Source organism: Corvus cornix, chromosome 10 (assembly GCF_000738735.6).
Source record: "Corvus cornix cornix isolate S_Up_H32 chromosome 10, ASM73873v5, whole genome shotgun sequence".
In the NCBI taxonomy this organism is placed as follows: Eukaryota; Metazoa; Chordata; class Aves; order Passeriformes; family Corvidae; genus Corvus; species Corvus cornix.
The window spans coordinates 4743889-4767029 of record NC_046340.1 but is presented as its reverse complement, the minus strand read 5'-3'; the positions used below and the strand labels follow the sequence as shown (position 1 = coordinate 4767029).

The window sequence follows — 23141 nt, the reverse complement described above, 5'->3', positions numbered from 1 at the left end:
TTCCAGCTCAGTGCTAAAATTGGAGAAAAGTGTTACCCTTGCCCCAAGTATGAAGAGAGCCCCAGGCATTAGCAGAAGTTGACTGCAGATGGATCCAGGCTACTTAAGGAAGACTTTCTCTCAGTGCCACCCTGTTAGCAGAGACTGGGGACACAGGCATATTCAAGGTTTCAAAAGACACAGGAGATTTTAATACTGTGTGGCCTGGACCTGGACAGGATGGAATCAATGACAATTGGTGCAGCTCTATCTCCTCTTTCATTCCCATTGCAGCTTTCTGTGGCATCATGTCAGAGGTGTTCACCATATGAGCTGGCTCTGGGTACATGACAGCTGATAAATATGACACACACACTGGTTGAAGCTAAATCTTTCCAGAAAACTGGAAATACATTTGAAAGTTATTTTTCTTCTTCCAGGCATTGATGCTCATTTCCTGAGGTTTTAAGTGCATGCCATCTTAATTGTAACTAGCAGAAGTGGGGAATTAGGCAAACAAGTAGGATGCAGTGTTTTCTGTTTTCAGTGCATCGCTCTACCCACAAACAGTATATTTTAGGAAGCCTTGAAAAATATTTTCTGTTTTCTCCTAGGAGTTCCCACCACTTTTTAAAAGGAATACAAACAAATTAAGAAACCTCAGGCTATATTGCAAAAACATTCTTCGTATAAAATGGTTTATAAAAAGAAGGGGTACGAAAATATGAGTTGGAGGGGAGGAGAAAAGAAAGGTAAGGAAACAGAAGTTTTGGAACACTAGAAAATATTAAAGAAAGGAACAATTTTAGCAAGTGAATGTACAAAGCATGACAGATCTGGTTGCTAGGAATTTTTTGGAAGGAAGATACTTGCTCATAAAATACCTCAGGTAGCAACTCACCTACCCCCTCACCTCCCTATTCATGTGAATAGCTGAGAAAAGCTACAAAGGAAAGCAAATTCAGGAGTTGGAGACTGCAGCACAGGAGCCTTTTCCACCGCTGACCTAAGCTATAAATCTGGGAATTGTTAGTATAACGTTCTAGATAGCTAATCCTAACTCCTATGGTTTGGAGAACCAGGGGAATTAATTGTACTGCTTTCATGAAGAGTTTATGTGCTTCAGCCTGTGCATGTGAAGATTATTTATAGAGTTAAGTCCAAGAAAGCTGTTTAGTCTGGGAGAAGATGGAAACCAACAAAGCAGTGATCGAGACATGATACCTGGGATAAACAACTTCAAGGGAGTTAAAACAGCAATAATTCAATAATCAGTTGGGAAAATGCTGTTTTCCAGGCCCCAGGCAGTTACACAGCTGGCTTGCCAAGTCTGAGAGCCTGGAGATCAAAAAGAAAATGAATCTTAAAAGGACTGTGTTGGAACAAGAAAGGGAGGAGTGAGCTGTGAGCAGCTGCCTGGGCATGAGAGGAAGGGTCTGAAAAAGGAAGGGAATGCAGCTGAGCCCAAAGATGGAAGTAACTGAACAGACTGGGCAAATGTGGGCTGAAACCTCACTCCTGCAGAGAACTTATCTCAGCAGCAGGTGGAAGTAAGTCCTAGTGCACCTGGGCACACAGTAACCAGAAACACCTGATTACCACAGGAACTTGCACTGATAACCAGGGGTTTGGTGGAGTTTGGTTTTCAGTGGAGGAAGGCAAACTAAAACTGGACTTTGGAGCTGGAATTCCCTTGTAGTTTGGAATTCACCCTTCTTGTGCTAATATTTCTCTGAATTAGCAAGACTGTTCTTTCTACACAGTGGAGAAACTTCTTGTCAGCTCTACTGAAAAGGATCTGTAGAGTGTTAATATCTTTGTTCATCAAGTAATGCTCATCAACCACCACGTGTTGGCTGAGCTGGCGTTTCTATCCATTATTGGAAAAAAAAGTCTTCAAGATATGCTTAAATTAAAGTAAGTAAAATAATGTGTTTCGTTGAAACTGTCTAGGAAGTGAGTGCCTTTAAGTTGAACATCTCTGGATAACACATTTTGTTTGCCCATGATTGTGACATACTTTGTTTTCCCCTCCCTTTCTCTTCTTTCTCCTTCTTTCCTTCCTCTAACACTGCTCCTATGCCACAGGACAGCCACACTCAGCCCTTTGGTAACTTGTGATCATCCACATGCAGCACTTCCCTGCACTCAATGCCACATCTCCAAATTCATCTCCTGGCAGTTATATTCAGAAACAGTAAGGTTTTCTACTGAAAACAAAACCTTGCTGAGACAATAGCGTGTAAGTGCAAGCACTGTCTGTGTGGGATGAGAGTTTATGTTTGGAATGACTCTTTTATCTTTGAAGCCTTGAAAACCTTAATAAATATTTTGGAAGCTGTTTCCCCGACTGGGGTTTGTTTGGGAATTTTTTTGAAATCTTGTCGTGCCTGCCTCCCACCCCGTCCCATCCCACAGATTTGTGTTGTCTGTCTGCTATGGCTTGCCAGCCAAGCTTCAGGCTCCATGAATTGTCATTATCTTCATGTTTCAATGAGCTGGCCACTACATGCTACAAAGATATTTGCTATAAAATAGTAATAACAGCTCATCCAAGTGGTATTCACTTAAGTATTGAGTTATTGCTTTTGAATTTGGCATTTCTTATTCAGATCTTCAGGAAAATATTACGTTTTCTGAGAGGAAATTCCTCTGCAGTAAACATCCATAGCCCACAGCAGAATGGGACTACTAGATGGTGACTTCCACGTTGTGCTGTTGGAAAATAAAACTGTAAATATACTCCTAAACTGTGTCAAATGATCAGCATTTTATATTGAATATTTGCTGACCATTGGAATAAATATTCTTTTTTTATGGGTGCTTAAGGTTCTGCTAGTGGACCCTACCAATAACCCAGTTTGCTGTGCAGTTGCTTACAGGCCCTTATGGTGTAGCCGAGTCCATTCCCTCTCTCCTCAGGGAAATGGATGTTGTGTCAGAGCCAAACGGTTTGTGCCAGTGTGCTCTCCATGTCCAGGTCCACCCAGGGATTAATGTTAGCATGGAATACTGAGCAGTGCAGGGGCTTGGGTTTTTCCACCTCTGTAGAGAAGTAGCCTAAAGCTTCCACTGATGATAAAACCACGCAGCTCATGCAGCAGGGGATTATAAAGTCTATCAGAAATCGTGTGCCACTGAGTTTTCTGAGCGATGCATTATCCTTGCTCATCTGCCTCCCCAAAATTAACATCCACCTGAGCAACTCTCTGCATCTTGGCTAAGGGCCAAGCATGTTCTCAACTCAAGGCAGGGAAAAGGAAGGCTCAGACTGCTCCCAAGAAACTGCCATCACAGTGGAGGCATTGACAGCCTCCTGAAACCCAGGGGAAGGCCAGGTCTTAAATCATCACAGATTTACAGCTTTGATTTGTTACTCAACAGGATCCTCGCTGGAAGAAACATGGGCTAGGAAAAAGTGAGCCTTGAAGTGTGACTGAAAAAAAGAGATGGTTGTGGCTCTGCAGAGTACCCAGAGAGAGCCTTCTCTGGCACCTGCCCAGGGCATCCAGTGAGGGGGGTGAGGCTGGGGAGTCACCTGTGACTTTGGTACCTCAATACTCAAATGCCCTGAAGCAGCTGTGAGGCTCAGGCACCTTTGCCCACGAAGACAGACATTTGTGCAGGGGCTGCAAACATGGGAATCTCCTCTGCAGCACCAGTGGATGTCAGTTCAGGGGTGTGGGAACTGGGAGCAGCACATCTGGTTTCAGGGCAGTTCGTTGTGTTCTCTCAACAGTGATTTTCAGGATTTCTGCTGCAATTTTGTTTTGGCTCCAGCTCTTGACCCTTTCCCATGAATTCTCTTGGTTTTTTTCTACTCTTCTTCTGCATAACAGGAATTGTGTTTTGTTTTAAAATGTAATTAATTGTTCAAACTCACCACTTTCTTCCTTGGGGAAAAAAGGGATTACAAATAAATAATGAAACACTCTTAATCATCAAAAATGCTCAGCATCTCTCACTGATGTCACTTGGAGTCTTCTCATTGACACTGGTGTCATTTATAGCTGGACAATGGACAGGAAGTTATGCACAATGGTTAAATATACATTTTTTTTAAATCTGTGCCTTGTTGAGAAGTGACATAGAACATGGGAGGCAGAGATAAAGGTTAAATAATTATCTGAATAGATAAAATAATGGTAATATGCTTAAATAGGTAAGAGGAGTTATCAGGAACTTCAAAACAGCTTGCTGAAGATATTTAAGACTAACAATCCACTCAAAAATTTAATTTCAGATTTTGACAGGAGGAACAATATATTGTCCAGGAGACAGCACATGATCAGGAGGGTCTACTTTTATGTTCCTTTACCTCACTAAACACAGCACCTTAATATGTATGAAACAAAAATTTCTCCATTTTGATCTCTACTTTTACTGCAGGACAGAAGGAAGGCTGTCCTATGGAAGGCTGCTCCAATGAAATTCTAAAATATCTTTTCACACAGTTATCTAATACTACTCACACTTACTGAATATCAAGGTAAAATTGTATTTGTTCTGTCTCCTGACAGTCATTCTCAAAGAAGGTACTCACAGAAAGCAACTGCTTTCATCCACTTACCCTATTTTGACAATCTGGCTCCCTGTTTTATCCCCAGATTGTTCTAACATGATCCACAGGATAGAAACATGGTGTCTCTGTATCTGTCCTTGCCTTTTCTTCTCCCAGCACATATTTCAGTAATCTTGTGTGATAAGTAAATAAATCCAACAACATATATTATTGTTTCTTGCTGTTCTGGGTCTGCTATCCAACATTACTTCATAACCCACTGAGCTTATTAGGGGATTTTTAGAAGGCATTTCTGGAAATGCTGGTCAGATGTAATTCCACTGGACTGTAAAAAATGTTTTTTGACTTTGTGCAGTTCTGTGTCAAAGCCAAATTCATGTCTGGGGAGACATTATTTCCTTCTTTTCCCAGATAAAACAGTGATACAGCAATACCACTGTCTCTGCATTCCTCATATTTAGGGATCACTGGTTCAGCAAGCTCTTACAACTAACAGGCTGCTATTTGTCTCCAAGAAGCATATGAGAGGTGACATAACCAATGCCAGACTTTACTTTTGTGGATCCAAAACTCCTTTTTCATTACAAATATGAATTAGTGATCAGTCAGAAATCCTTGCACTGGGACTGTATTTACCTTTGCATCTTAGTTCTTTTATTTGCCTTGTCTTCATCCTTTGTACCAAGGGTACAAAAATTGATGTAATATTATCTTTGGGTAATTTGGTTTTCTCAGAACTCCTGGAGGTCCAAAGGAATTGATCCTGAAGATCTACTTGTTCCCATCACTGAGGGACTTGGAGTCTGTCCAGTGCTTCTATGAACTCCATTTCCATCCTGCTGCTTCCATCCACAGGTGAGTGTGGGAGAGCCACACCCCAGCCTGTCACGGTACAGTTTGGCATTTCATCCTTACATTTTCTTTTTAATGAAAGCATTTCACGGCATGGGATTCTGCAAGAACTTGTGCTAACCTGCTTTAAAACTGGTCTGTGAATTCTTCTTAGTTAGCCCTTTAAAATGACAAATCTAAGCAATTTTCTGGGACCTGATTCTTCTACTTAAGCATTTACACCTTGTGTTCAGAGTAATACCTCGATTCCAGTGCTCAGCTGATGGACTAATAAACAGTCCACCCTGCACAATGAAAGCAGTATCTGGGCATTCATTTACATCTGTATGACATTTGTGTAATTTAAATAACCTCCCATGACCCTTGTGTGAATGCTAGTGTTCATGTAATTACCAACAAAAATTATCTTGCCCATAACTGGGTGAACTGTGTATAAATCCTTGATGTCAGGGATAGGATTCTGAAATGTAAGTTATATATAGAAGGAATATAACATGCAGAAGAAATTACTCTTGCCAGAAAAAAAAGATTGATTCACTGAGTTCTATTTAGCTTTTAATTTATAACAAACTTGCCTAATCTCAGTTTCTTTAGCTTCTGTTAAAATATTAATAGCATCATATCAAATACATCCCCTGTGACATTAAAGGGAACAGAAAGCTGAGGCACGCATTAATTGCATTCCAAAATGTGGCATAGACCCAAATAAACCTAATTTAAAGAACCTGAGAACAATGACATTTATGCTTTAATTAGAGCAAATGAAAGCTGTGCTGCCCACTTTTACACAAACAATTTTTCTTGTGGGACTCAGCCTTTCTGGCAAGGAGCACATTTCCCTGCAGTGTGCCACGTGCCAGGCTTCTTCCAGAGGCAAAACTTGCTTCCTGGAGATGGACAGTGCCAAACCAAAACACAGCAACAATAAGCATTATGAGAACCAAGCAGACAGTCCAGGCAGCCTGGAAGCAAGGCTTTTGCAAAACCATGTTGGACTATCCCAGGAAAACGAATTTGTTTCTCTTTAAGGAGAACCCATTAAAATGGCCAGATATGTACCAAACCCAACAATAACAGTTTGAGATGATAAATGTTATTTTAATGATCCATATCACTCTGGTATTCTAATCACAGCACACACGTTCAAAATGGAAAACATCCAAATCTGCAAAGAAACATTTGACATGAGATTAAAAAAAACATCCAAAATCAGATAGATTAATAGATCTAATTCACTTCAGAGGTATTCACAAACTGTTATAAAAACCAGATTGGTCATAAGACTCTAAGTTGTTACCATATGCATCTCACAGGTTCTGTGTTATGTTCCTTATGCTGGCAAACTGACTAATGAGTTCAAGACTGCTCCCCAGACAAGAACATGACAATTTGTGTGCTGTGCATTAGAGCACCTCATGCTCTGCAGCGGGATGAAACATAAATTTTGCGGAAGAATTTAGACGTTCTTTCACAATCTGGTCTGGTAAAAAGGAAATTGTGCAGCAGCTTAATACATGTATTTAAAACTGAGAATCTCACCGAATGCAGATGAATGATGTAATGTGTATACTGCGCTTGTATGTACTTCCATTTTCCTTTTTTAATATTTTACAGCAATAGCCACCATGTCAGCATTTCATTATCGTGCAGGTTTTCATATTGGTAATTTCTGTAGACCCTTTGGCTGTTGTCTCAGGTATGTCTGTTGTTTTTCTGCAATAGACAGAGTTTGGAGGCACCTGGGACCATTGGACAAGCAGAGCAGCCAGGTAAACCTGTTGAAAGTAACAGCAATTTAATTGTTTACTCTGAAACCTAATGGCACTAATTAAAAATGTCAATATTGTCAACAATTCAATAACACCACCAATTCCAAATCTAGGCATTTGGAAAGATAGCCAAAATATTATTTTCAAAAAGCTGATCATAAAATAAATTTGCAGTTCCTTAGGGTATTATAGCATCTCTAGGACTTTCCTTGGTATGTGTTTAAAACCCCTAACTTTTAGGTGAGGGGCTGGTGTGGCAGCAATGCATTCAAGTCCAGAAAGCTGTCATGACTTGCTTCATTTAACAGGACAGAAGTATTCAATGCTGACTTTTGAAATTAATGATTTTGAGATGACTGAAATAAAATTTGTAAGTAAAAAAGGCTTCCACCTTTTTGCAAAAACCTTTTTTTGGGGTAGGGGAAAAAAAAATAAAGGCACCATGTTCCAAAGGAACACTTTGATCAAACTGCAGATTCTGGAAAAAGCTGTTGCACTGAAGAAATGTCATCAACCTCTATCTTGGGGCTCATTCAGGCAATTTAATGAATACAAAAGCTAACACTTGTAATCAAGAAGGACTGGTGATACATTTTTTTAAAGGAAAATTAATTTTGGAAAACACTAGAACTCTAACACTGTAGGATGTCTGTGGCATCATGCCAAGTACTTGATATTAGCTGTTAATTGGCACTCAAATTCTCATTCTTTATGTGGGCATGTATGCCTGAAAAGTGATGAACCCAGGGAAGCTCTATGCAGGACTGGATGCTAAAGGAGCCCCTTAAAACTATTCCTACAAATGGTCGCACCTCACTAGCAAGAGGCAGATGTCTAACACCCAAATCCTGGTAGAACAGAAGCTCAGAGTTCATTAATCTTAGGCTGTAACAGCCCCAAGCATTAGCAGAAAGCCCAGGTGGGTAGAGAACATGTTCCTGTGCTCCTCTGGATGAAAATGATGATGAGCTATGCAATGGATGTCAGGCGATTTGGGAGTGAAGCTCCAGCCCCAAGTGATCCCGTGGTGAGGGAAAGACAGGAATTTTCTGAGTGTTATTTCTGCTGCCTGGCAGTGAAGACAGGAATAAATGAGCAGTTACTGATGAGTTCTTCTCCTCTATTTAAATCCTGTGACATGACCCACAGCACCACACTTAACAATTTAAAAACACTGAATCATGCCATTTAATTGTGGGTACTTGAACCTTCATTTGTCGGCGGCAGAGTTTTGTTTCTGAAAACACAATACAGAAAAGCAGAAAGATGAAAGTTAATTTGTAGATAAAAAATGTGGGGTGCATATAGTGTGAGTGCCAGAAAAATCATTGGTATTTTAAGAAATTCTTTTTCTTCCCTGTTACCTCCATGCTGTTGTAGCAGAGTCAGCTTTGCATGTGCAGCTTTGTGCTCCAAGTGATGCTTAGATGATTAGTAATAAAACATGACCTTGAATTCCATCACCCACAGACTGGTAATCACACAGCTTATTTCTATTTTGCTATTGCTTTGGGCAGGAGAAAATAGAAGGATTTGCCTTCCTTGTGAATACCTTAACAGCAGGGCTAATCTGATTCCATATGGTAGTAATAAAAGTTCATTTCTTTTTTTTTAAAGTATTTGAAAAATGTCTGAGAACAGCACTTGATATTAGTCATGGTCATATGAAAACGTCGTGTCAAGATTTTTTCCATGGAAAATACTGCAAGAAAAGATGCATTTTGCAGATTCTGGTCTTCAGGACACATCCCTACTATTCAATCACCTGTGCTCAGGGGTAAGGCAGCGAGAGGTACAACAAATATCCCAAACACATACCGAAGATTGTGTTCATTGGGAATGAGACACAGAGTATTCCATCCTATTTTTAATTACTACCTTTCATTTCAGGAGGAGAATCCCAAAGACCTGATTTGCTGAGGCCTCTTGAAGATTGCAAATTCAGTAAGGTGGCTGAGGGTAAACAGGGGGTTGCAGAACTTACCCAATCCACATTTTGGCACTGGAAAATGTCTAAACCATGTACATGTTTCTCATTCCCAGACCTTGGCCATTCCAGAGGTGACTCTACCCACGTGCCTCTGGAACATTCAGCAGCTCTCAGGCAGTCAGATAATGACTGGGAAGTCTTACTGTTCTCCCTGGAAATAATCTGTTTCAGGCAACAGGAGCAGCAGAAGGAAACATTACCCTGATGCTGAGAATGATTAAAGGCAAATTTAGACAAGGACCAGCTGTGTCCAGCACCATTCCAGGAAGCACTGGGGGAAGTCCCTTCCTGTGATCCCATATTATTGCTTATGCCCTGACTAATCCCATTTCACACCGCTCCCACCTGCACTTGCTCAGTGCTCTGCTCTGCCTCCATCGTGCACCCTGCCCATGTAATTGTAACATGGGGGGAAACGTGGGGCCCTGTCCAGACAGAGCTGCAGAACCTTAACATCCTAATTCCCTCCCGGGGCTTGGGAATTAGCATAATCTCTGTGGTCCTCTGTGGCTCTGATGCAGCAAGGGCATTTCTGGAAAATCCTGTTCTCTGATTTTGCCTTCCATCACCGCTCAATACTCTAATTGATAGATGGTAACTTTGAGGTGAAGCACAACGTGCTTAGAATGGGAAATCCGTGACAAAACCTGTAAACATCACATTACAAAAGGGTAGCTCAGGCTCTGAGGAATCAGTCCATAACCCACCATTCTTCTGGTCTTTTTGGCTTTGTCTTTCTGCCTCACACCAATGGGCAGAATAAAATACATCATGAAAGAGGCAGTATGTAAAAAAACTGTGCCCTGCTTACCCTCTACCAACAAAGCTTTAAAGCTATGTCCTTTCCAACTTAGCTGTGAGCATGCAGCCCTGGAGTGAAATCCATGTGTAATCAGGGAAAAATGTTCCTCTGGAGTGGCAGTAAGTGGCTCTTCCAAAAGTGTGAATTGTCCCACGAGCCAAACAGGAGAAGCCCAACATAACATCTCAGCCCTCATCACATTCCATTTTGCAATATGGTGACAACTGTGAAACAGCTAACTACTTTTTATTCTTGTTTTCTTAGACCAGGATGAGTGGGAAAGGAAGACACTGATTTTCCAGCTTCCAAATACCCCAAAATTCATTTGCCTGTCTGGAAGGCTTATCCTCAAAACTCTGTGGATGTGAATACTCTGATGTTGTGAATTCAGATGAGATAAACACAGTAAAAATGCATTTCAACCTCTGGATACCCAGGACATTTAGTGAGAAATTTCCTCACTATTTTGTCCAGTTCAAAGCACACACCTCAGGCATTGCTATTTGCTTGTCTTTTCTTTACAAGCATTCATCTCAGTTGCCTTGCAGTGCTATCTGCACTGTACCATTACTTCCCACCTCAAAAGATGCAGCTACCAAACAGGAATCTGTGTGCCAACTCTATCACTGCACTGCTTAAAATCCTGACAGCCTCCTGTTTGAGGGGAATCAGTACAGGATCCGGCTTGGATAGATAGAAATTAATCAATGTGACATTTTACAATAAATTCAGAGCACTGGGCTAATGCTCAGAGTGGGTTTATTTTGCAAATGAAACCTCCTACTGCATGAATTCTTGTAGTTGCAGTTTGCTGGAAGCTGCAAGAGTACAGCAGAGGGAAGTATAGCTCAGTATTTGCCTTGTCTCTGCCTTCTTTCCTCAATTGTTGCAGAGTTAGTGGACATTGACAGAAACAAAATGCTCAGCCAGGTGGATCTTTGGTCTGATTAGCTGTTACGTGTTGGCAACTGTTTTTAATATAAGTACACACTAACACAATCTTATTTTTATATGTTAGCAGATATGATAAAAGAATTGTGTCATATTCAAGGTGATCTGGAAGAAGAGATAAGAAAGAAGAATTATCTACGGCTATATATCCAGCTATTCAAGATGGTTGTTCCTTCTTTTTAATGCAAATGCCAGAACCATACAGCATATGGCAAGGGATGCTCCATCACTTCTAAAGCATGCTTTAGCTAATGTAGAAATGACTTATGCTGCATTCCATCATTCAGGGATTAGATTTTTGAACATAATTAAGCATGCACTGCCTGGTCTTTGAGACACAGGTACATGTGTTCAGCTTGTTTTCAGAAATAAAATCAAGTAGCAAGCTACCAAAAATATTTCGTGCAAGCTCTTTGAATAGAAGGGTCTGCTGAAAATTTGCATAATATCTTACTTGTGAAATGTAAAAACTGTCATAAACCATAATTCAATTTATAAGACAATTAAATGCATGTGTTTCTCTTTTATGGTTCTTGGAAATCATTATCTTGCATAGCTGGAGAAAGTAGGCTAAAGAAAGCAGAGAAGAATTAGAAGAATTAGCATTAGAACAGAGGGCAAATATCAGACAGTCACTTCCTTCACATATTTGTTTTTTCTAGCTGTCCTGAGCTCAACTGAAATAGCACAGCATGCTCCACATTCCTCAGAATTTCTTATTTTGCTTTCTATGTCTCATGGGACTCAGATGGTTTTGCTGCAATTAACTGTGAGAGGTTTTCTGCTATTTTACTCTCTTTGCAGTTTATGATACTCAGTAAATCTCTCTGATCAGGTAAAGAAAACCCTGTAAAGACGATAGAATATAGTTTATAAAACTTACCAAAACACTCTTCATAAATTCTCATTTCAAACAAGGCAAAGGCATCCCTTAAGTTAGCAGCAGTATTTTTCTAATGTACCATATTCTTAAAGTATGCTTTTTAAACTGCATTGCCATAAATGTAAACGTGTCCTGGTCCTACCATTGGCTTTATTGTATGTCACAACTTATCAATGTTTTGTTGGTTACAAACAGGTCAAGTCTAGAAATATTGTAAAACTAGAAATCACAAACCAAGGAATGAAACACTTTTTTCAAGATGTGTAGTGTGGACGCTGCATTACTTGAGTCTTTATATTTTACTACACTCATAGACTGTGCAGTAGAGCAGATGGGGCAGCAGGAAGCTGGGAAAATGGCAGTTTGGTGCCACACTGAGCAGTGGGAGAAAAAGGCCCTTTTCCCTGCAAAAGACCAGCTCTGGTTTTACTGCTCATTTTTACTAAACTGGCTGATCTTTTACTCCAGCTAGTACTATAGCACTAGTGAGTAGGGTGATGTCACACAGCGGAAAAATTGTTGAAGCCTTCACCTTATTGCAGCTACGACTGAGGTGCATGTTTGTTTCTGCAGAATTTAGTTTCTTATTTCTGAAGGTCAAAAGAGATAAAGATATTCAGGACTCTCCACTGATGTGGAACTCCATTTCTGTCTCTCCAATCCAACAGGTCTCACTCACGTCGTGCTTTAAATCATTATATCTGAATTAAAATATACCAGCCACGCATCCCTTCAGAAGAAAAAGCTTTTAGTTCAAAATGAGATATATGGCATTTGGGAGAAAAAAGCTTGACTTGCATAGTTCTGATCTCAGTTGCTGATTCAGTGCTGTTTCTGGGATGTATCTTTTTGCTCATGTCTTGGGTTTATGTAAGTAGACCAGTATTGTTTATAATATTTTAGTTTTTTACCCATTTGCTTTAGAGAATGGTTTCAGGGATATAATTAGGTATGCACTGTGGAAAGTGTATTCCCAGATGCTTCGTGGTCAGTTCTGCCTGAGGTAACCACCAACAGCCTCTATCAGCTTAATGATGTCTACTGTTGGCAGTGGTTCTGCCAGAGAGTGAGGTTAATGTCAGGAAATAAAATAAAATCTGCTTAGTAAACACTGTAAAGAAAACAGGTTAGGTGTTAATGTGCTTGCACCAGCTATTCCTCTCTGAGGCTTTATTTTCAAGTTTTGTTGTTTAAATTTTGGCTGTTCACATGGGGTTAAATTTATACAAAATTTGAAGAAGCTTGAAATGATAGAGCTGAATTTAAGAGATAAAAGATGTCTGTCAGGTGTTGGGCTCCTCGTCCATGCTTCCACTAGCATAGGAACACTTGTCTGATCTCAGTTACATTTCCTAGGTAAGAGACACCTGCCACACACATTTCACCTTTAGAAGGGTTTCCTCTAATACTCAATGTCATTTTCTCTCAAGGAAAGCCACTGCAGAATTTAACAGCAATAGCTGTAGAGAACATCATAGAAATTACATTTCTATACCTGCAGGACTGAAGAGAGATTAATATAACTTGCACATTCCTATTGAGGTGTTTTATTGCATTTTATAGGAAGAATACAATTTTCTCTTAAATTATATGGGATAGTTTAAAGAACAAGGTTGTAATTTCCTTAACAAATGCTTTTAAGACCTTCCTATGATAGTTCATGTTTTAAATTTCATCATTTTTTCTATAGCTTATTTAGGCAAGTGTGGTCACCCATATGTGACGAAACAAATTAAAAAGGGCACATAATGTTCCAGTTTCAAGTACTTGGATGGATGGGGTTGCTTAATATACATATATCATGCTCTTCCAAACTATCAAAGACCTTTGGATGAATTGGGTACAATATATTAACTCAATTACAATGGAAACACAGATCAAAGAATGTAGCTGGGAGGTCTTATTAAAGTATGAGACTTCATTAAAATGTCACTGGTTTTGATTACACTGGATTAAAGTGTCTGAAATTTCACTTAACTTCTTCATGTTCCCAGAAAAGAAAATTCTACTGGGCAACTGTAAGTTCAAGGTTTCAGACCTTGTTTTTCAGTGTTGTTATTAAAGTGGACTTTTCATAAATTGGTAAAAAACACTAAAGATTTTTTTGAATCCATTTTTGACACTGAATATATAATCTCATTTGCTTCAATTTATTTCCTTTTTTTTTTTTATGATTTTTGTTTCTGGCTTTTACTCATTCACATCCATCTTGGAAAGACTTCAGTTTTTCAAAGGAAATAATAATTTAAAACCCCCTACTTTTCCTCTATTTAAAAGAAATAAAAAAATTTAGAAATTACTAGTTTAAAGCATGGGGTGAACACATAGAAAGGTACAAAGTCCAGTTTTTTGCAACTGGAAGAGCAGTGATGAGCTTTCCAGGGAAAGGCATTAATGGGGAGCAGTTTCAGTGTGCTGATCTATTTCTGCCTCTCCAGCCAAGAAACAGAATACACATGTGTGCTGAGCACTGCTATCAGTGGTAATAGCCCTCTAAATTGGAAGCAATCATTGAAAAGACACCTAACAGACATTCTCTGGTACATAATAACAAGATTGAGATAAAAATCACTTCTCTTAATTCGTTTACTTTCCCGTTGCTACACATGATGTCAACACTTGTTTGTAATTTTATTAAAAAGGTGACGTGCCCGCCTGTTGTGACGCAGGAACAGTGAAACGTTTGCATATTGCTATCTTGCATATCCATCATATTTTGTGCTTGGTATTGATACAGCCCTCTTTAATCTCTCTGCAAGTACCAGGGTAGAGTCTAGCGCTGTCCCTGCTTTTGTTGTGAGGAGCCCCATTCCACAGGAATTAGGCTTTCAAGGTACATAGCTCAGCACGAACTTAACAAAACATGAATTCATTCAGTAACTAAATTGATTTCCTGCTTTACTGTGTACGTGTTTCTTAAATTACAGTGCAAGTAAAACACGGAGCGTGCACTTTCTCCATAGCTAGAAAACAATTTTAAGAGCAGCGATGGTTTCTCTCTCCAGTTGCCAGTGTTATGGATCTCCCCACAGATCTGGAAAGGCTCAGGACGAGATAGCAAGGAAGTAGTGTATTTCAGATAAACAGGGAATAATTCCATTAATTTATGGATTGTTTCAGGGGTTCTGAAAGAATCTGCTAATACTGGCATTTAAGATAGAGAAGATGGGGAGGAGAGAAAATCAATTCATTTCTCAATCTATTTAAGCGAACAAAGAATTGCGTGTGAAACCGAACAGAGCGAGTCAACAAAGCTGACACCAAACAAAAAAAGGAAAGCAGCTTTATTTTGCATAATTGTGTCTGAATCACAGAAGGTTTGACAGAACCTGTTCTATTCTAAGCCCCAAGGTCTTATTTAGGCAGAACACAGTATGAAATACATTGTAATGTGCTTTTTCTGGGCTAATCTAACATCTCACGGGATACCACACAAGGGGACAGCACAGGCACTTGAGTGGTTTTGTTGGTTTATATTCAGTCTTTGCAGGACTCATTCCATCCGTTGAAAGCTATGATAGTGCACCGTCGTATCTCTCAGGGTTTTTGGGGTGGCTTCCTTATCTCTAAAATAGGAACGAAATAAGAAATATTAGTGCTTTTCTGGTAAGGGAGAGATAAAGTTTAACCTCTGAACACTTGTAAGGGTCTTTGGAGGACACTTCAGAAGTGCCTAATGCTATAAATTCTGGTTTTAGAAGGTATTTTACTATCATTATAGTATTAGGAGCTTGATCTTTTAACCTTTATGCATATATCTCACCTACATAATGGAAGCTCATGGAAAAGCTTTCATGACCAGCATTACCTGGGCAATCTGAACACCAGACTTTGCAGAAACTTAAAGGAATTGAGCTATGACTCTCTAGCAGGGTCACTCCAAATGTTGCCTTCCTCATAAAATGTGAGGGTCTAGAAAAACTGTGACCAAGATTCCCTCAAATTACGATGTTTTATCTGAACAGAAACAAGTTGCATTTACAAAACTGCTGATATTAACAGTCTAATATTAGCAGGGTAAATGCCTTGAGATAAGAATTAAGATTGCCTGCTGAGCATCCAAAACTCGACAGCATCAGCAGGCACTAAGGCAGTAAGATGCTTAGAAAAACAGCTCCACATCTGATAGGGAAAAGCACAATAAATCAAAGATAAAGTAAACTTTCTAGATAACCAGGGGCGTTTAGTGCTGTTCTGATTAACTCCTCTACAGGAAATGAGTAAACACAGCCTCCATGCTTTCCCCGTCTTTCTGCCAATTTACATCTTAATGGATAAACTGGTTCAGGTTACTCATTTGGCAAAGCAAGGGATTGATTTGCAACTTTTCATTTTGACTGCTCCCATCAACTTCTGCAGGGCTGTTCAGGGCAACTGAGCACAGCCATGGGCAGGCATTTAAAGATTAACAGGACTTTGCAGCATTCCAGGGGGATGACAAAGCCATCAAAATTCATTATTTTTTTTCCAGTATTTCACACACATTACACGTGACTGCTGCAGTTATCACACCAGTGGCTTTTCAGAAATCTTACAGTTTAATTCTGGGAGTTTTTTTCCCCTCGAAGACCTGAGTTATGAGATTATGAGAAAAATCTCCCATTTCATTGAGAGCGTATTTTTTGTCCTTGTGTTTGTGATCCAAAGCCTTGAAATGTGAGCTGAGTTACAAAGGATCAACTGTTTGATTGCAATTGATAGTGTGAGAGCAAGCGCACTGTGAGCCAAACTAAGGTTTTCAGAGGAATATGATACCATTCATATACTCCACCTGGAAGGGCACAGAATGTCTGAATTCCTGGATACTTCTGTACACTTGGTAAGTGTGAACTCATGGGGCTCCATCCCCCTTCCACCTCCCAAAATACATTATCACCTCAGGGGAGAAGGGATGTCATTGTCTCGGAACACCACGGATGGCGGTAACATTGTTCTACAGCTCCCCTTCGGCATCCCCTCAGCTCTGGGTGGTGGTGACCTGCCCCACAATCTCCCCCCTCGGTTTAGGGGGCAGCTGGCAGCACCCCAACCTTTCCCCTCAATTTAGGGGCTGAGTGACAGCATCCCAACCTTCCCCTCAGTGCCGGCGGTCACGGACAGCACCCCAATCTTCTCCCTCAATTTAAGGGTGACACACAGCATCCCAACCTTCCCCCTCAGTGCCGGCGGTCACGGACAGCACCCCAATCTTCTCCCTCAAGTTAAGGGTGACACACAGCATCCCAACCTTCCCCCTCAGTGCCGGAGGTCACGGACAGCACCCCAATCTTCTCCCTCAATTTAAGGGTGATACACAGCATCCCAACCTTCCCCCTCAGTGCCGGAGGTCACGGACAGCACCCCAATCTTCTCCCTCAATCTAAGGGTGACACACAGCATCCCAACCTTCCCCCTCAGTGCCGGAGGTCACGGACAGCACCCCAATCTTCTCCCTCAATCTAAGGGTGACACACAGCATCCCAACCTTCCCCCTCAGTGCCGGAGGTCACGGACAGCACCCATTCCCCCGCTGCTTTCGGGAGCGTCGGGCCGCACCCACCCAGGGCGCCGCGCCCCCACCGCCCGCGGGCCGCGCCGGCTGCCCCTGCCTCAGGGAAGTTCGCGCCCCGGGGCCGCGGGTTCGAGCCCCGACGGGGGCGGCCGCTCCGGGGCCGTGTCGGGAGCCGCTCCCGCCGGTTCTTGCGGGGGGTCCCGGGCGGGCAGCGGCGGCCGCGGGCCCAGCGCACATGTGCGGCCGCCCGGCACATGCTCACTGAGCGCGGCGCATGAGCAGAGGCGGCGCGGGGCCATCGGACATCTTGGGCACGGAGCGGGCAGCGCCGCCGGTCCCGGGGCGGGAGCAGCCGCCGCCCCCGCGCCGCCCGGCCCGCCCGCCCTGGCGCCAGCTGCCTGCCCCCTCCCGCGCCTCCCCCGGGCTGCTCTGAGCATCCCTCCGCCCCTCTTGCATTTGTCTTAATCCTTCTCAGAGACAAGATGGCAACGCCGGCGGCGGTAAACCCTCCCGGTGAGTAGCTGCCGTCTCGCCCCAAGTGGCCCCGCCGCACAACACGCCCCCGCCGCCGCTCCCCCCGCCCGGCCCGGCCCGGCGCAGTCCCCGCAGCCCCGGGGCGGTCCCGCCGCTCCTCCCGCCGCCCCCGCGGGGCCACGGGCCGGGCAGAGCCGGGCCAGCATAGCCGGGAGCCCGTGGGGCTTCCTCGGGACACGCCGCCCTTGTCGCCCCGGCTGCCGGCGCTGGGTGCAGCCCTGCAGAAATGAAGAGTTGTGCATAAGCATTCGCGGGCATAGGGCAGGAGAGCAGCGGGGACGGGCAGTGCGGAGCCGTGCCTGCCCTGGGCATGAGTAGGAACATTGGCTTTCCCTGCCTCTGCGTTTGTCAGCGTTATTGTCGGCTCGTGAAGCCAGGACAGGGTGTTGAAACTGACCAAGGGCACCTCGGCATGTGCCCTGTGTTTGTTTGCTTTCCAAAGGATGCAGTAAATATTTGCTGTTAGTACTAGAGTAATTGACAAAAGAAACTTACAAACATTTTCCCATTGAAATTTTCTTGAGGGAATGCGTTCACCGACGTTGCGTTACGTGTCTGTGAGATGCAACATCTGTTTTCATTAGTGCGTGATGGAATAAAGTGAGTTTGGATGAAAGGACAGAGTGGTATTTTGGAGAGGTATTGGGTCAACTTGTTGTGGATCAACAAGTATCTGACACTAAAAATAAGTGGAACAACAGATCTTACACTGGGCTCGATGCTAAGGAAGTATATTGCTATTAAAGGTCAATTCCAGTTTTACTTGTTTTAATATGTGCTTGCATTGTGTCATTTTTTTATTGTGGAGTCAGATTGAGTTCTGACAATTAAAGGCTTATTTGAGTAAATGCCAATTAATGTTTAAAGCTTGTTCATTAGATTAAATCCTGCTGTAGTTGGTAGTGTAGTTGTCATGCTGAAAGTAAATATTATGATATAAACAATGAATTTGGTTCAGTAGGCGTCAATACAGTGAGCAGAAACTGATATTTGTCAGTCAGATTAAGTTTTAATATCAGAATTCTACATATTAAATGAAAATAAATATTTAATGGAAGGTTATTAAATTAATACTATTTAGCTTTCAGGGTGCCATGTTGTGCACCGTAGCAGAGAGTTTCACTGTGTGCACTCACAGCTACAATCAGTTTTGCAGACAGAGGAGGATACAAACAACATTTTTGACTTGGGTTTGGTTTGCCGTTCTCCCATCTGCTCTCCAAGTTACACACTGAAGGAACGGCCCTGTCCGCTTAGAGGTCAGTGCTGAAACTGCTGAGTTACAGCAGAGCCCAGTGCCCCTTTTGCACCAGCCTTTTCCACTTTCTGTACCCACCTGCCTGCAGCTGAAGCCACAAAAAGATGTGGTTGCAGGAGGTACGGCATGCACGGACTGCTCCTGCCTCTGAGTAGGGCTTCACCACTGTTCTCCTGTGACCGCTTCGTGAATTGAGGGAGTGTAATGGGGTCATCGAGGAAACATAAAAAAAGGGAAAGAAGAGCCAAGCGTGTTGTCTGTGTGCATCTCTGTGCATGTGACACGGTGAAAGTTGACTTGCAGTGTGGTCCTCAAACTCTCTGAAGCACAGATTGCCGGTCCGTGGGAAGGATGAGGAGACGTGTTGGTTTCCTGAAGTGAACCAAGATCACCTTCTGCAAGGCTGAGGTTACAGAGCATCATTCTGCTCCCTGTCTGGGCGGTTGGAGCGGCTCTGAGCTGAATGACAAACTCGCTGCCTGTTAATGATCCTCCCACGTTTTCCATGCGTGAGCATTGTTGTCAGACACCAGGGGCGAAGTCGAAGTGGGGAGCTGTGAGGAAAGGGGACCCTCGATCTGTAGCATAATGCTGCCTCTGCTCTACCACGGACAGCAGAAGACAGAGCTGTGTGAAATACCTTGACTTGTACTGTGGCTTTTTAAAATCATAATTTGTTGCTGTTCTTTTTTTTTTTTTTTTTTAAGTAGCTGCAAAGCAATGCAGAGAAACCAGTCAAAATCTGTAGTGCAATGATTTTAATCCTGTTGTTTTCTCTTGGGGACAGATCCTCAGCTGGAGTAACATGAAAGTAGCCCTATTAGTAGTGGTGAAGCTGTGCCACCTTGCACCAGCTGACTTTCTGATCTGCAATGTTAGGGGAGCACAATAGAGAGATTAACTTATTAAGCATCTTTAATGATGATTAGAAATTACAATATGATTAAATTTTTATTAAGCAATTGTCTGGGGTTCTAATAACAGTTGGTAATTTAGGCAGGACGTTAACTTGCATCTACCACAATACAAATACATGTGGTTTTAGTCATATTCTAGATAGTGGAATGGGGATTAGCAGAGAGAGAGAAAAGCTGGGTGTTCTCTAACCATGTGAAGGTCTTTCAGTGTGGGATCTCCTGCTACAGAACCATGCACTGCTCCGTGGCAGCATCTTCTCTCTTGTGTTAGATGCAGATTTATCTGTTTTCCCGCTGATCTCTTTCTAATGGAGAGTTTGGGTTAGGGAAGTTCACAGGAGTGGGGGCAGTTTGCATCCGTACCCGTCTGAAGCTCACAGGAACTGCGGTGTCAGGGACCAAATCTGTGGTGTGGGTAAGGCCACCTCTGTGGGTTTCCTGGGCTGTGTTAGATCTACGCTGATGGTTCTTTTTGGTGAAGGTGTTTGTGCATAGCTGCAGCTGGACATCGCCCTGACACAGTGAGGGGCTGTGTGGGCTAAGCTGCTTCCTCTTCCTGCACGCTCAGCCTTGGGAGCGGGTCTGGTTAGGAGCACTTTGTTGGCTTCTCGTACTCTGGATGACGAACTGGAGTGCGAAACACAATACAGGTGTGTGGGAAGCTCATCTGCATTGGCACAAAGCATCACAGTTAATTTATTTCCTCCTGCAATAAGATTGGCATATTAAATGGGATTTAAGAACAAAAAAACTGTGGAGGTGTAGCAAGCATTTCGTAAATTACTGCTTGCAGCAGAGTAACTTAGTGCCACGTCTGTTTTAAATGTATTATTTTTGGAATGCAAACTTTGTCCGTAACTGTTGCTACTCTGGGTTCAGTTTTTACTTAACCTGAGTGTGATCCATGGAGTGGTGATTCTTGTATTAACCAGGGTGGGATGAAAACATAAAGCTCTTAATGAGTTTAGGAATTTTTTTTTCCTGAGACATTACCTGGTTTTGGGTGAGGAGTTCCAGTCTGACCCAACTTTCTGTTGTGGTCAGGTGATGCGAAATGAACTGTTGGCATCCTTTCAGTTCTTCCCAGTGAGATACCCCTAGATGGAAAGTAGTACACACAGCTGTATTGCCAAAATGGCACGAACTCATAAGTCAAGTATCATGAGATTTTGGAGTTTATCTGGAGTTCCTTTAGAGACAAGATCCCATCGGATGCATTTTTGGCTATGTTTTAAGATTTTATGAATCCTTAGGGTTGTATTTTTATATTTAATTGAAAAAAAAAAAAAAGGTAACTGACTTGTTCATGTAATCTCTGAAGCTCCTTTTAGAGATTTCTGTTTAAGCAGAGAGCCCAAAATACAAAGGTATGGGGAGCAACACGTCCTCAAAAGGGCATCTGCTAGAAATGTGTAGAGAGGTGGTATGACACGAGAGAAAGGGGTTGCTGGGGCTTAGGACGTTACTACTGCAACCACAGCAGCTCATGAGGGATACTTTCAGCCTGTGGCTAATCCAAGATAAAAAAAGCCTGGTGTTTTAACTTGAAGAAAGGTTATTAAATAAGCTCTCTTTACTTTCACTTTGTAATGAGTTAACAGCAAATTTTCCATCCTATTTGTGAAGACTTGCAACTCAGCCCTGCATCTGGGCTCTTGGTTTAGGCAAGTGCAGTGGGTTCTGGGAGGTGGTTTTGGTTTTTATGTGTTTGTTTGGCTTGGGAGTTAAGTGGGGATAAATCATTCTCCTACTTGAACTAGATATTCTGAGAACCAAATAATTTGTTACCCATTCTTACATTTGGGCTGAAGTTACTAAGGTATTAAGTGCTGTGGAAGAATTTTTTTGATGCTGCTCAGTCCATATTCCCGAAAGGAATTGGCTTTCTGACAATCTGGCCATTCTTTTCTTTAGATTTCATCAAGCTTTGAAATTGGTGATTTTAAAAAAAGAATCTACTTCAATGTTTCAGATTTCAGAATTGTTCAACTCAAAGCCCAAAAGTTGTGTTTTATTGCTGCTGCTCTGCCCTTCATTACAATACAGGCTATCCAGTAAACTAAAAAATCAATTTAACAGCATCCTGGGGAGTAAATGGAGTGTTGTAGTGATGGAAGTTATAATGAGCTCTGATGTTTCTGGTATGCAAAAAAGTAGTCATCATTCTAAGATAAAGTTAAAAAAAAAAAAGGTTTCAAAATTAGAACACTCATTAGCTAATGGGAGGTGTACATTGCAGATCTTTTTCTTCTTGTGTTTTCATAGCTCTTGTACTGCAGAATTGGTCCTTAATTCAGTCAAACTGTGGTATGAGATGCCAATGCCTCTTGAATTGTTCTGTGATTATGTTTTGTCCTTCAGGACTGTGTACTGAGCAGTAATTGGCATTGAAAAAGTGTCATTTTTATATTTCTAATATATAGGTATAGGGCATACAAAAGATTTCGTCTCTTCTATCACAAAATAGTTGTTTAAAATTTGCATATGTAGCTTGTGGTTAGTTCCAAGTATTTTTTTTCAATAGAATGATGTTTCCCCATGCCTCTAATAAAAACGCAAAACAAAAGAGATATTGCTGATTTCTGTAATACCATATGGTGTTGCTGATATTTCTTAGCAGTAAGGAAAATTGCAATAGAGATTAGGTAGAAAAGAAAAAAAATAGCCTTTTCAAAATAGTCAAGGCAAAATAACCCTGTTGATGTAGTGATTATTGTTATTAAGAGGACAGAAATGGGGCTGTCATTATGAAGATGTATTCACAGATTATGCTTAAATGGTTGTGAAGATCAGATATGTGTGTCGTTCAGAGTAATTTTGGGGGGCTTACTGCTTCATAACTGACAAGCAGGAATGGAAAATATGTTAATTCAGTGCTACCTGCAGAAATTACAATGTTATTAAAATTTGCAGTAGAAAAGAGAAAGAGGGGTCTTGAGTTTAAGAGATGGGAATTTAGATCGCGGCTCTTGTAGATCTCTGGCAGATTTTCCAGTCTATCTATAGCAAAGTGTCTTTGGCTGGCCAGCAGTACTTAGAGATGGATGAATCAGCTCAGGATGAGCTGTTCTGTCTCGCCAGCTCTGGGGAGAGCAGAGATGCTGCCCTGGGTGCAGATAGCAGATAGCAACCCAAGCTACTTCTCTGACTGTAGGGGTGTGCTCAATAAAGGTTGTGTGAGAAAGAAATCTGC

The 23141-nt window shown here is 41.9% G+C and overlaps 1 protein-coding gene and 2 long non-coding RNA genes across 6 annotated transcripts in view; 2 read left to right on the top strand and 1 right to left on the bottom strand.

The window, feature by feature from the left end:
* The first annotated feature begins 5017 nt into the window (after nt 1-5017).
* LOC120410523 lies at nt 5018-11925 on the top strand. Its single transcript, XR_005602726.1, has 4 exons — nt 5018-5356; nt 7076-7122; nt 8740-8899; nt 9013-11925. It is a non-coding gene; the product is annotated as an uncharacterized LOC120410523 (long non-coding RNA).
* A 3089-nt stretch (nt 11926-15014) lies between these two features.
* LOC104683949 lies at nt 15015-17281 on the bottom strand. The gene is made up of 2 exons (XR_005602780.1): nt 16897-17281; nt 15015-15314 (listed from the first exon to the last, which is right to left on the bottom strand). It is a non-coding gene; the product is annotated as an uncharacterized LOC104683949 (long non-coding RNA).
* Nucleotides 17282-17622: 341 nt separating this feature from the next.
* The window catches only part of ARNT2 (aryl hydrocarbon receptor nuclear translocator 2), a 98886-nt gene continuing 93367 nt past the window's right edge, over nt 17623-23141 (top strand). For 3 of the 4 annotated variants that reach the window (XM_039557674.1, XM_039557675.1, XM_039557672.1), the window contains exon 1: nt 17624-17752. In XM_039557674.1, coding sequence (XP_039413608.1) covers nt 17722-17752 — 31 coding nt within the window. In that variant the 5' untranslated portion in view covers nt 17624-17721. Of the gene's footprint in view, nt 17753-23141 lie in introns of all 4 variants that reach the window. The other variant, XM_039557673.1, reaches the window with a different exon arrangement.